General features: G+C 39.2%; 1 protein-coding gene and 1 long non-coding RNA gene across 3 annotated transcripts; both read left to right on the top strand.

The window, feature by feature from the left end:
* The first annotated feature begins 2519 nt into the window (after positions 1–2519).
* Positions 2520–11328, top strand: LOC307023336 (uncharacterized protein). 2 transcript variants are annotated; one of them, XR_013803682.1, is made up of 12 exons: positions 2520–2751; positions 3460–3567; positions 3672–3770; positions 4146–4289; positions 5239–5376; positions 5545–5679; positions 5933–6001; positions 6092–6186; positions 6503–6629; positions 7162–7279; positions 7820–8068; positions 8159–11328. XR_013803682.1 is itself a non-coding variant. In XM_079656540.1 (12 exons), the coding sequence occupies exons 1-12, from the start codon at positions 2608–2610 to the stop codon at positions 8267–8269; spliced, it is 1365 nt and encodes a 454-aa protein (XP_079512666.1). In that variant the 5' UTR covers positions 2520–2607; the 3' UTR covers positions 8270–11328. The 2 variants fall into 2 exon arrangements, 1 of the variants encoding a protein (XP_079512666.1); XM_079656540.1 differs by having other exon boundaries at positions 7820–7896.
* Positions 11329–11423: 95 nt separating this feature from the next.
* Positions 11424–13174, top strand: LOC307022609. Its single transcript, XR_013803454.1, has 2 exons — positions 11424–12480; positions 12892–13174. It is a non-coding gene; the product is annotated as an uncharacterized lncRNA (long non-coding RNA).
* The last annotated feature ends 1564 nt before the right edge of the window (positions 13175–14738 follow it).

Here is a 14738-nt window from a genome sequence, read left to right on the forward strand (position 1 = left end):
GAAGAAATTACAGAAATCATAATTATATCTGTGCTTCTTACTGTTATTTGCCAAATGTCGGTTGTCTTTATCTCAAAGCAAACGCTATAAATGTCACCATCAAATTCATTAAACATGTGTTTTCTTTTTAAACAACCATTTATATTTATTTATTTTGTAAATACAATTACAGCTTCTAATTGTTTTATTGATATTTGAAGGCTTTGTTAACCAATTTATAATCTTATTCTGTTTTTTTATAACTTGTTCACAGAGTACAAGCGTCGCCTCCTCCACATCATCGCCCAAAACGGAAGAACATGAGCAACACTTTATACATCAGTTGCCTGATGAGCCATGTTTCTTTTATATTTCTAAAAGTGATTGGAACCAACTGAGAAGAACCCAAAACCAACGGCAGTTCAAAACATTGCAATGGACTAGTGTCATTGCAAAAGGTATACGAACTGTGCATCCCTTTTGCAGTTTTGGGTTCAAAAGGCACAATGTAAGGACAATTGGCTCAAAAAGAAACTGCCCAGTGTTCACCTGCACGGGATACTGCCGTTTTGAGACATGCGGTGTCCAAGTTGATGTAAAGGTGGAGAGCGAATCCACACTGAAAGCTGAGGTGTCTTTACAGGGTGGCTTGGTGCGGCACAAGTTGGATGTGCTCAAACGTAGGCCCATAAGAGCTCACGATAGACAAATAATTGCTGGTGAGCTTCACTCAAAGCTGCCGAGAAGCATTCACCTCGAGAGCTTGGGGAAGTTGGAGGAGGATGTTGTAAAATCTGGATGCAGGGATGAAGTGCCAACCCCAGGAGTTTTGAAAACGATCTCAAACTCAGAGAGGAGAAGAGAGAGGCGGCACAGCAACGAGATGCTAAGCACTCAAATGATTTCCCAAGAGGAAGAAGGCACAAACAACCTCATTCAAAAAATTATTCTTCAGCCGAAGGGAGTCATGTTGTGGTCCAGAAACACAATAGCTCTGTACCACAAAAGGTCAAAGGAAGACATTGTGTACCTGGACGCAACTGGGAGTGTTGTCAAAAAGTCAGTAGGAGAGAGTTCACCCTTTTACATCTATGAACTTGTTGTGAGGAATCCACAAAAAGGATGCTCCCCGGTGCCTGTAGCAACATTTGTGACTTGTGAACACACTACAGCATCGGTGTCATTCTTTTTAGGCTCATTTATCACAGACTGTGTGAGATGGCATGGGCAGACGGTCCGTAAAAGACCTGTGATGTTTGTCTGTGATGGCTCTGCGGTGTTAATGCAGTCAATTGCACAGAACTTGTGTGGGCTCAGTCTAACTGAGCTTCTAGCTGCATATTACTGCATTGTCACCGGACAAGCAAAGCAGAAAACGGTTCATCTACCAATCCTACATCGCTGCTTGAGTCACGTAATGAAAAATGCCAAGGACCTCTGCAAAAAACAGTTAGTGATGTCTTCTATATAACATGATGTTGTAGTAATGGTTTTCCTTATAGTGCAACATTGGCAATATTTATATTTATTTACACAATTCTTTCCCACAGCACTGGCAAACACTACCTGCTCTGCATGCATGTGTTCGGCCTAATGACCCAGGCTACTACATTGAAACAGCTGGACGAAGTTGTAACAAGTGCTACAGTGGTGTTCTCCAGCACATGGAGTGGCGTGAATGTTGAAAAACATTTTATAAACTTGCAACAACTTCTGACCTCAAATGCGCAGCCAGACATTAATGACTCTGCTATCACTGCAGAAGACTTTATGGTAGGTTATCCTGTTGAGAATTTTTAATGTTAATGTGTAGTTTTATTTTAAGAGTTATGAATCATTTCCGTCATTTGACATTTTTGTTTTTGTGTTTTTCTGTGTGCTTGGAGTAAGTTAAGGGTGTTAATTATTTAAAAAAAAAATGTTGAGTGTACTTTTCGCTGTTTCAAGTAGTAGTTCCTCTCAGAGCGGTGTCATTAAAGATTTATACATTGATTTAATAAGCTATGTAGTCAACATTTAGGCAACACAATTGCATGGAGAACAGAAACTTCATGTTTTAAGGATTAATGGGTGCAGTCTCCAAACACCATAATACATGTGACAATAACATCACTGGGTCTCTTACAGATTGAATCGGACCCAACTCCATTTGACCAGCACTTCGAAGCGGTCATCCAGCAGGCAACACTGGACACACAGGGAGAGCCAAACATCTACCACAGTCCAAACTTCATCCCCCAGCTTTTGAAGTACAGTTTACCGAAGGCGGTACTCTGGTCTGGACTTTTGCTTGGTAAGTCAGGATCCTCCCCTGTTTATAATATTTTCATGTTAAGTTAGATTTTCCAATTACTGTAGTTCTTATGTTGCAGGGGACCTTGGACGACACGGCACTGGTCCTGTTTATGATCAGCTAAAAAAAAAATGTGAAAGAGCTGCCCAGAAACCGTCACAGGTGAAAAACAATTTTAACGCATATTAACAGCTACACACAAAGTATAACTATTGAAATATTTTCTATTTATTTGTTAACCCAATAACTCCAAAAAAGTGAGACAAACAAAAAATCATAAAGCTTCTACATGTCTTTCACAGAACTACACCGAAAATAACAAGACACAGGGAATAATGGAGAAGAGTCAATGGGACCTTAAGAAGATCCGTTTCCAAAGTAAAAGGCTGACCCGATTGGACGACTTCGTGCTCACCCACAAGGTGATGCATGATGCTCTCCTTAGAGAGTACCAGGACTCTCTCAAACTGAAGACAAAGGTATGACTTCTATGTTTTTTACAATCCTTGTGTTTCATGTAATTGTCTTTATCGGTTATCAAATTTACATTTGTTGTGTTCAAAAACTCATCTTATAATATAGATTTTCAGCTTTATATGTATATTCAGTGTTGATGTTTGTCAAGGCAGACATTTGCTTAAAAATATATACATTTAGTAGATGATGTGTTAGTATAGAATAATTGCATTTGGTATCATATTCACTCAATGTTGGTTTCAGAGTAATTGATTAAATAACTACTCTTTTTTAGAAACAAATTACTGAGTTGAATGCCATATTTATATGTACATGTTACATATACAAGAGACTTAAAACATTTATTTTTTCATGTACTGTAGTTCATCACTAACACACTGTCTTCATCACTGTATGAAAACACTGAATAATAATAACTTTCAAAATGTTGTACTGTGTCCTATTACAGACCACAATCAACTACAAGACTGAAATTAACCGATATTATCACATAAACACATTGTATCCAAAGCAAAGGTCAACAAATTCAATTCTATGAGTGAATAACAATATAGAATAGTAATGGCACATACAATATACAAACAATATGTGATAGTTTACAATACATCAAGGGACAATAGTTAATGTTTAAATAATATTAAGTTATATAAATCCACATCTAGAAGCATCCTTAACTAATAACAATACATCACTATGTTTTTTTTAACAAGACACACAGGATAGACCTGGAACGATGGAAGCAGAGGAAGCAGTCGAGGAGAGGCCTATTTGTTTCACCGCTGAGAAAGGCTTTTGATTTCAAATCACCGAAAAGCAAGGTAAAGACACAGTGTTGTTAGTTATCATCATCTTCTCAAAGTGTATCACACAATATATTTATAAAAGTGAAATTGATCGAGCGACATGATATTGTGATTTGCAGGTTCTTAAGAAGAAAGGCTCCAAAAATAAAGATGCAGCCGTACAGGAGAAAGACAACCATACCAATGTCACCACATCCCCATCGCACACACAATCGCAGGTTATTGTTAAATAACTTCCAACAACTATGTGAAATGGTCTAAATTTTTGTGATTATTTAAAAACACGCAGTGCTTTGAAACAAAGGAAAAATGTAATAGCAATAACTATACAACAACTTTGCTTTAGAAATTCTAATATACCGTATACACATACTGTAAGTGATGAACATAATGATAAAATGGGGATTGATATTATGAAAAATGATCATGTTGATCACAGCTCAAGTACCCCCATCAGTTAACATCACAGCCAACACCAGAACATAATGACAATAAAGCTGCGTTTTAACACAAATGAAATTTAAACTAAATAAATACAGTTGTGCTACATAAATCCATGGATGAACCTAACCTGATTCATAACATGTGTACAGCTTGAAACAGAAGACACTCTCCTGGAGGCTGCAACACCACCCCTGTCTCCAAGACAACACCAACAGGCTCTGGATAGAGCAAAAGCAAAACCAAAAGAAGACCAGGACAAGAGTTTGTCAGCTCAAGTCTCAGAAGTCAGCAAGGTATGTGTGTGGAAGGTAGATGTTAAAACTTTTGAGGTGGATGACATTATCAATGCTGCCAATGAAAACCTGCAGCATTCTGGTGGGATTGCCGTGGCTTTCAGTAAAGCTTTAGGATTAGGGATCATTAGCAAGAGTAAACTCTACATTCACAAGCATGGCACATTAAAACATGGATAGACTGTTGCAACCTCTGCTGGGAAATCACAATGCAAAAAGGTAATTTATGCAGTCGGCCCACAACTCAAACGGAAACCATTCCCAAAACATTTTTTGAAGCCAAGAATACTCTAAAGAAGACATTCGATAGTATCTTGCTTGATTTGACAGGGCATAATTTTGAGTCGGTTGCCAATCCAGCTATGAACTCTGGGATATTAACCTTTGTCTTGCCTACGTGTGCCGACATATTAGTGTCCACAGTCAAGGACTTCTATGACAAGAATAATGTAAGAAGTCAGCACCTTATGGTTCACCTTGTGAACATTGATGAACCATCTGTTAAAGGAAAGAAAAGAGCATGTATGGAGATACTATCAACCATTTCTAAAGCCAGTGTGACAGTCCAGGAGACAAACGATGAAGGAAAGCATGTAGGATTCAGCTTCACTGCAGTTGGCAGTATTATTAAAGTAAACAGGTATATCAAACATAAATTACATCAATCAGTTAAGCATATAATTCCTGCTTATATTTTTCATATAAATTACATGTATTGATGTGCACAATAACAGAGGATATGTAGTGTAACAGGTCTTTTGTGTACATTTTTAGACAGCGCTTATAGCACTTACATGACTTAAACAGAAATGAATGGACTTTGATTGTAAAGCCTTTGAGAATAATGATTGATATTACTAATATATACATGTATTTAATTTGTCAGTAATTGCATTTTTATTAATAAGACTATATGAATAATGTTTAAATTGAACTAATCTTTTTCCAGATGAAATCAATGTGGAATAGGCAGACAACTGAGGTAGTAGTTGCTGTCATTCCTTCCGTGAACCTGTCAGGTGGTAGGTTGCTAATCCGTCACATTGAACTCTGTTCACTTAAACCTCACCAATGGCTGATAGGCGAGGTAATTATTATTTTTTAAACATTTCCCACAATATCACAAAATATCTCAAGAAATATCTCAGAAGTGTTTTTGGAAGAAAAGTTGATAACTATCAAAGTGGACATTGTTATAAATTAATATGTAATTATTATATAATTTGCTGTATTTATTGTTACTTTTCCATACAAGGTAATGGAAGGCCTCCTCCATCTGTTCGCAAAACAGCAAAACCTGGGCCAAAGGATCTTTCTAATGAACCATTTCACAAGTGGAGTCATTCTTTTTGGAGAAGGAGAGGCAGTGAAACACCACAGCTTGCGAAGGGTAATGCTTTTTCCCCTTACTTTAACCAGACCAGAGCTCCAAAAGCCGTTTTTAATATGAAAAAGCTAATTTGTATTTTTAAAGTTATATAGATTTGTATGAAAGAGTGGAGTAACTTCATTGTCTATTTAAGTTTATGACAAATACTAATCTAAATTGGACAAGATGGCGTTTTGATGGAAGACAAAATTAATAAAATGGAAAATATTTAAAAGTAGATGAAGTTAATGCATTTTTTTTCATTACATTACAGACTGACTTCAACAACTACGAAGCCATACTGTCCTTCGTAAATGTTAGAGGAGTGCACTGGAAGTTACTGGTCAGTGACTGTTACTTCACTGATGTTCAGAAATCCTTTTGTGTTATAAATATATATGATGTTTCTAAATAACGTTTATATTTTTGTTAGTATGTACTTCCTACCATAAACAGTGTATTTTTGATGGATCCAATGGCCACAAAAACAGAGCTAAAAGAATCTGTAAATGCAGCAAAAAGAATAAGGTATGTCCAATTTTTATCGTAAAGGATTCACTTGACAAATATTATCATAATCTCCCTGAACCAACCAGTGGACATACTATCATCAGCTAATTACTGTGAAATGTTATAATAAAACCAAAGCATCTGGCTTAATAAATATTGCTAGATTTCTTCAATTTAATTGTTGAAAGTAATTGCACGAGACAGAGGTCACAACAAAACAGTAACTTCAAGCAGTGATTTGAGGCTCAGTTTTATTTATTGGAAGGTTAAGATTCTTGAAAATGGACCTTGATATCGGTATTGTATTGATACCAAAATGTTTTTCTTTACTAAGGGATTACTTCAGAATGAGGAGTACCGTGTATGGCAATGCTGACTGGGGGAAAATCAGGTGGAAGGGAATCACCATGGACCATCCTGTCCAACGTGACCAGTGCAGCTGTGGAGTAATCGTGACATTGGTAATGACCGTGTGTGAGTGTGTGTGTGTGAGTGTGTGTGTGTGTGTGTGTGTGTGTGTGTGTGTGTGTGTGTGTGTGTGTGTGTGTGTGTGTGTGTGTGTGTGTGTGTGTGTGTGTGTGTGTGTGTGTGTGTGTGTGTGTGTGTGTGTGTGTGTGTGTGTGTGTGAGTTTATCTGGAAAAGACAATTTGTGCTACCCTTTGTGACAATTAGTGACAGAATTTCTGTCAATCTCAGAGTAGAGTGTATAATTTCCACAAGGTGACATGGTGTAAGGGAAAATATTCATCTTTTACTGTGTCCAAAATAACATTTGTGTTTATAACCTTTCACATCCGATTAAGGTAGCCAAATATATTATATATTTCCGAGTATATTCTTAAATCGGTGTCTTCATTCAATGTGCAAAGGAAAAATGTATGATAATGCTACAAACATGTATTTATATTACCATAAGCTTCAATTAAAAAGTTTTTTTTATTTAACATTAATTATGTGTAAGATGACAAAGATCATTCTGTATGTTTGTTTAGATGGCAAAGTCATTGATGGAGGCATATCCTGCATTGCCAGACATGACCTTCAAAACCACCAAGAAGGAGATGGCTCTTGCAAGGACACACTTGGCACAGTCATTGTTGAAGGGTTCAGGTTCGTAATCCATTTTAATATTTACTGTAGACATAATTCATTCCTTATCATGTTATTGTGAAATTTGATTTAATCCTACACATCCAAACAAACTGAAGCCTCTCAAAAGAAGCCCAAATAATACATCTTTTGTAGTCCAAGGTGTGACAGAATTTGTGTACAAATGCAAATTCATGTACCCCACACATTTCTCAGAATCATTAATACTTCTTATCAAACTTAAAAGTCAACTGGAGATGAAACATGATCCATATCATTTATAATCTGTTAATGCATGAAGTATTAATATTTTTATAATTTGCATATAATTTATAATCTGTTAAGGCATGAAGTAATAATATTTTTATAATTTGCGACAGTAAAGAATTTTGAATAGTGACAGTTACATTGATTTAGACTGTCAGGCTTTCAATGCGCCTGAGTGGATGATTATCAATCATCTTGTTGACAAGCTAAATGTATTTTGATTGCAAGTCTGTTGTAACTGAACTGTGTTATGTGTACATAAGTAAATAATAACATAAATGTATTTCATCTCAGTGTTTGATATGGACAATGACTGTGCGATGTGCGCTGCCCCAAAGCCCCCTGGATCTGGACCTCCGAATACCCTTTGGGTGAGTTTTCCTTTTAAATCAATGACTGCAGGATTTTTCGTTGTTGTTGTTCTTCAATTCTAATATAGACTGGTATAAACTAAATTAAAATATATTGAAGGTGTTAAAACCTAATTGAACCACGATCTTCATCTCCCCCCCGCCCCACGCTCTTTATTTCAATCAAATTACGGTACTTTTATGTAATCATATATGTTCAAGACACATCCAAGAAGCAATGTATGACTGATAAATCATTGACTTTGCTTATTTTATTTTACAGATACAGTGTGATACATGTGAGCGATGGTATCATGAAGAATGTCTGGCGACCGACGAAGACACACTTAAAAAAGCAAGGGCAGGCCATTGGGAATGTGTCCTTTGCATTTAAATTGAAAAACAGCTGCAAACAACACTTGACTCTCACTTTCACCGACACACTGAAGCTCACTTACTGTATGTGTACACAAAATATGGAATTTGAACAGTGTTCCTCCTGATTGGAAATTGTAATTTTTCCTAAAATGTCTGCTTCAACAGTACTTATGAAGCTCAGCGCAAGTTCAGGCAGGAAGACCTATCACTTCGTATTGCGCGTCATGGCAATACTCGCTCCCTTCACTAAAGGATAGGGAGCGCCACTCCCCACTCCTCAGCTAACCTATCACTTCCCTCCATTCACAAGCCTAATCATCGCACCTGTTAATCCCTCTATATATGCTCTCCCCTTTTCCATCAGCTGTCTTCCAGGTGTCAACGCGCAAGCAGCAGCAGGGCTTCGTCCCAGCTCCGGGTATTAATTCATCAGCTCCGCAGTCTTGCGGATTAAGCTACAGGGGGCGTTCCCCAGTTGGCTAGCGGTTCTAGCCGGCCACCCCGCAAACCCGGATGCGGAAGAAAAAGACAAGGATACTGAGCTCCACGGAAGTTCCTCCGGCTTAATGGAAATGGGCTACTTCAGGCAAACAATTGACACACGCCTTCAGTCTCTCGAGAGGGCATCACTGGCATCAGGGCCGCTCAAATGCGGCGCTTCCGGCCTTCACGCGGAACGGGCCCTCATCGCTTGCGAAGCTTCACCCACTTCCGGCTTCAACCACAACCCCTCTTGCAGGCAGGCAGGGCTCAAGCTACATCTCATCGAAGCTACTTCTCCTCCCGGCTCAGTAGCAGTACTGGTCTCTAAGTGCGTCTTAGGTGGCAAGCAAGTAGTGATGGCGAGATGAAGCCTTATGAAGCTTTGAAGCTTTCCAGCAATTGGTTCGCAAAGGGTTCATGTCATGAGGCTTCATCATGGGCTTCATTTGAACATAAACCCCTGTTGGTCAAAGCGTGTAAAACAGGCATATTGGAAATCTCAACAGTTGCGCTCTATCTCATACCGAGTTCCCAATGAGTAAAGCCTTAGAATAACTCTAAACAACGGACATAAAATCCTATTTTCATGTTAACAATATTGTTTTCATTCCAGTTGAACGAGTGTGATTGAAAAGCCTATAGGAGGCTGGTAAACATTGCAAAGAGGGATTCGTATTCCTTAATATTATTCATAAACTTAACCACGTTGTAGCCTGAGAAGGCTAAACCATATCAGGAATACATTTATTAACTGCATTATCTCATTTAGCTGTAGCTTCTATAAGCAAACCCTGCAGTCGTGGGTCGGCTGCTTTCCAGCGAGCCACAGCCCACACGCTGAATCTACCCAAAAAACACTGGATATATCTTATCTGCATTTATTCATTTATTTATTCATGTTTTATTCCTACATTTATTTATGCTTGTATCTATTTATACTTATGACATTTTCCGACCTCTATATAAGTGAGGGTCTGAGCTCTTTTAATTCCATCGTGTCACCAGCGGACCCGGGTACAGGAGGGGTAATATGGTTTTTGTTATACATCCATGGGCATTATGAGCGTTGTGGCTCAACGGTTCAAATGAATCGCTTCCCGAAGCAGTCACGTGGTATCGACAGGCAGCGAGGTTCGCTTGTCATCGATGACGTCACTGGCCCAAAATGATACAAGCCTCGATACATGCTTCACAAAAAGATTGGGGATTACTCGACACACGCTCCGAAGCCTCGGCGCAGTACGTAACATCACTACTAGCAGGTTCAGCGCACAGCAGGCTCCCCTCCTTTCCCTGCGCCTCACCGCTAAACAGGTAAGAAAAGAGAAGAAAGAAAAGAGAGAAAGGAAAGAAGGAGAAAAGAAGAAGAAAGAGAAAAGCAAAAGAAGAGAAGAACGAAAGAGAAGAAGAAAAAGGAGAGAGGAAAAAAGAGAGAATATCGTTGCTTTAGTTTAGGGTTAAGGTGAGTTCCAGGCAGTGTCGGGTGTAACGCGTTACAGCATGGAGTTATGCAGTTCGGGTAACTACTACCCGTCACAATGCTCAGTAAGTACCGCAGTTTCAAGCTTCACACAGCCACGGATGCTGCCCATCCGTGGATTTTGGGGGTTTCTTTCAGGGAGAAAGAGATGTTCATGTAAGATGATAGAAGACAGTCTAATCACCCAACCAGCACATCAGCATCTACGTCTCACCGTGGCGTAATTAAACTGCTAATTAAGCTAGTCCCATACCAGGGCTCGATAGTAACGGTTGCCATTGGCAACCATTTGGAAACGTCAACCACTTCTTGGACTTTGGTTGCCATCAGTGGCAACCAGTTTTTAACATAAGAAATAAGGACAGCAAACGTGCACCCCAAAATAGATAAATGTTCAAATTCGTTTTTAAGAGTGATATTTAATGTTGTGACCAGTCGGAACCTGATACTTAAAATGCACGTGCATTGGCGTGATTACAGAGCCAGAAGCGATGCACGTTTACTCGCGTGCGCCGTGTGTTTGTTTTACAACAAAATGGCGAAGCAAAAATAAGTTGCTTGACTGTGATAAAAGTTCAGCCAACACCTCAACTTCTCCAATGAATGTTCAAAGTGATTCAACTGATGGAGCGTAAGGTAAAACCCGAACGAAAAACAAAGAGGAATGTTTTCTATTCACTTCCGGTAAAAGTTCCTTCAAAATAATAAGAGTCCCGATCTTATTACTACAAAATAAAAGTGCAAAACGAAACTTTACCATAGAAAATGGTTGCATTAAATTATAATCACTCTATAAAAAGGTAACACATTTTAAATATAGTAAGACATATTAAAGGTAATTTACAGCATCAATAATTAATATCAAATGTTTAACTATGAATGGTTTTCATTTATTTAACATTAGAAATGTATTAGTCTGGCCAATCCAAGACTTCATGCTGAAGGGCAATGGGTCTATGGTGGGGGTCAGCACAAAGGTCAAGAAAACCCACATTTGAAAGGGAGACAACGGATGATCAAGAAACTGGTGACTTGCTCAATTCATTTGTGAGGGATCTATGAAGACAGGACAACAGCAGCAATACTGGTATTTCGTATACCAGCAATCGAGGGTGGACAAGTTTACTACCACTTAGGTTCAAATAAGTGCGTTAATTACTTATTGTAAAGCATTCAAACATTCTCGTGTCACATGTTCATCATTAAGTGGATGTATAACTGTATAGCATCTTAATTATTTAAAATGTAAGGTATCAAAAAGGGCAACCGTATTTTCAGTTGGCAACCAAAAGCGGATGCCTGGTTGCCAGCCTGGCAACCACTTTTAAAAGTTAGTGCTGAGCCCTGCCTATATCATGGGTCATGTCTCAGCATTTAACTAAGCAAATATTATTTCATGCTGCTCATATTGCACTCATATATTTGGTTCATGCTCACATGGCTTATGTTAAGCAGGGTATGATATTCATGCATCATTGTACTCAAGCTAACAGCCGCATTACATTGTCTACATCTCCCTCTTCGCCGGGCATCGGCTCGTGCCGGCTATTCAAGATCTCTCCAGTTTACCTCTGGTAAACATGCATATAACTGGTGGTGGTGTCTTAAGAGCATTTCAGGGCTCGTTCAGGATAGGTGCAGCAAACCTGCCGCAATTAAGGTAATTGTTCCTCTTCCCTACAACAACCGCTTCTCATCCTACATTCGTCCGAACGCCAGTGCCGTGCTGGCTATCCAAAGGTCTCTCCAAACCTTCAAATTGGTACGTATGCATATAACTGGTGGTGGTTCTTAGCATGTCAGCACGTATATTCGCCCCGCGGCTCATGTTATCCTTGCATGTCTAACCCTGTACGTCCAGGTTGTAACCTTCGGGTCTGTATAAAATGTGTCCCTGCGAAGTCAGGTTGCCCCGTACGTCCGGGATGCCCTGTACGTCCAGGATGCCCCGTTCGTCCGGGATGCCCCGTACGTCCGGGAAGCCCTGTATGTCCAGGACGCCCTGTATGTCCAGGATGCCCCGTACGTCCGGGATGCCCCGTATGTCCGGGAAGCCCCGTATGTCCGGGACGCCCCGTATGTCCGGGATGCCCCGTACGTCCGGGATGCCCCGTACGTCCGGGAAGCCCTGTATGTCCAGGACGCCCTGTATGTCCAGGATGCCCTGTACGTCCAGGAAGCCCTGTACGTCCAGGGAGGATGCCTAAATCCCCACATGTATTAACCTCTCTTTTCATCCATAGATTTCCACTGCATCCCACAAGGTAAGATTTCATCACGTTCAGTACTTCATACCTTCACTTCTTGTGGGGGTTCATCGGAAACGGTTCTTCCCTTCCCGAATGACATCCTACAAAACCTGGGCCTAATCGCCAAACACCATTTCATTCACTTGTTATAAACTGTCATCATTATGTTCATTTATATAATGTGACCCGATAATAAACATGTATTCCATACATCACGTCTCCCCTGAGTGAAATGAAGCTCAGCGCAAGTTCAGGCAGGAAGACCTATCACTTCGTATTGCGCGTCATGGCAATACTCGCTCCCTTCACTAAAGGATAGGGAGCGCCACTCCCCACTCCTCAGCTAACCTATCACTTCCCTCCATTCACAAGCCTAATCATCGCACCTGTTAATCCCTCTATATATGCTCTCCCCTTTTCCATCAGCTGTCTTCCAGGTGTCAACGCGCAACCCTCCTCCACCCCTTCGCCTCCTGCTTCCAACTCAGGGCCAAGCTCAACCTTCTCCCTTCCAACCGGACCTAACCACTTATCACCACCACCAGTGTCTAGACCCGGGGGGGTTCATCGGAAACGGTTCTTCCCTTCCCGAATGACATCCTACAAAACCTGGGCCTAATCGCCAAACACCATTTCATTCACTTGTTATAAACTGTCATCATTATGTTCATTTATATAATGTGACCCGATAATAAACATGTATTCCATACATCACGTCTCCCCTGAGTGAACTGCTATTCTGTGTGATAATAGACCACCTCAGATAGCTGCTCATAAAATGTCATAACAATCTGATGTGGAATTTCAGAATAAAACCAATCCAAAATGTGGAATTTGAACAGTGTTGCTCCTGATTTCAAATTGCAACATTTCCTAAAATCTTTGCTTCCACAGAAGTTCTTCGATTCAGTGTGATAGTAGACCACCTCAGATAGCTGCTCATAAAATTTCATAACAATCTGATGTGGAATTTCATAATAAAAGCTATGTAAAATGTGGAATTTGAACAGTGTTGCTCCTGATTTCAAATTTCAATATTTCCTAAAATCTTTGCTTCCACAGAAGTTCTTCGATTCAGTGTGATAGTAGACCACCTCAGATAGCTGCTCATAACATTTCATAACAATCTGATGTGGAATTTCAGAATAAAAGCTATGTAAAATGTGGAATTTGAACAGTGTTGCTCCTGATTTCAAATTTCAATATTTCCTCAAATCTTTGCTTCCACAGAAGTTCTTCGATTCAGTGTGATAGTAGACCACCTCAGATAGCTGCTCATAAAATTTCATAACAATCTGATGTGGAATTTCAGAATAAAACCAATCCAAAAAGTGGAATTTGAACAGTGTTGCTCCTGATTTCAAATTTCAATATTTCCTCAAATCTTTGCTTCCACAGAAGTTCTTCAATTCAGTGTGATAGTAGACCACCTCAGATAGCTGCTCATAAAATTTCATAACAATCTGATGTGGAATTTCAGAATAAAACCAATCCAAAAAGTGGAATTTGAACAGTGTTCCTCCTGATTTCAAATTGCAATATTTCCACAAATCTTTACTTCCACAGAAGTTCTTCAATTCAGTGTGATAGTAGACCACCTCAGATAGCTGCTCATAAAATTTCATAACAATCTGATGTGGAATTTCATAATAAAAGCTATGTAAAATGTGGAATTTGAACAGTGTTGCTCCTGATTTCAAATTTCAATATTTCCTAAAATCTTTGCTTCCACAGAAGTTCTTCGATTCAGTGTGATAGTAGACCACCTCAGATAGCTACTCATGAAATTTCATAACAATCTGATGTGGAATTTCAGAATAAAACCAATCCAAAAAGTGGAATTTGAACAGTGCTCCTCCTGATTTCAAATTGCAATATTTCCACAAATCTTTGCTTCCACAGAAGTTCTTCAATTCAGTGTGATAGTAGACCACCTCAGATAGCTGCTTATAAAAATTCATGTTAATCTGATGTTGAATTTCAGAATAAAACCAATCCAAAAAGTGGAATTTGAACAGTGTTCCTCCTGATTTCAAATTGCAATATTTCCTAAAATCTTTGCTTCCACAGAAGTTCTTCAATTCAGTGTGATAGTAGACCACCTCAGATAGCTGCTCATAAAATTTCATAACAATCTGATGTGGAATTTCAGAATAAAACCAATCCAAAAAGTGGAATTTGAACAGTGTTGCTCCTGATTTCAAATTGCAATATATCCAAAAATCTTTGCTTCCACAGAAGTTCTTCAATTCAGTGTGATAGTAGACCACCTC

The sequence above is a fragment of the Notothenia rossii genome, assembly GCF_949606895.1.
Source record: "Notothenia rossii genome assembly, chromosome: 10".
Classification (NCBI taxonomy): domain Eukaryota; kingdom Metazoa; phylum Chordata; class Actinopteri; order Perciformes; family Nototheniidae; genus Notothenia; species Notothenia rossii.

Coding starts and splice junctions, on each gene's coding strand:
- LOC307023336 (XM_079656540.1), top strand. CDS start 2,608: ATGGAGAAGAGTCAATGGGACCTTAAGAAGATCCGTTTCCAAAGTAAA. Junction 4,290..5,238: donor AAGTCTCAGAAGTCAGCAAG/GTATGTGTGTGG, acceptor ATCTTTTTCCAG/ATGAAATCAATGTGGAATAG. Junction 5,377..5,544: donor ACCAATGGCTGATAGGCGAG/GTAATTATTATT, acceptor TTTCCATACAAG/GTAATGGAAGGCCTCCTCCA.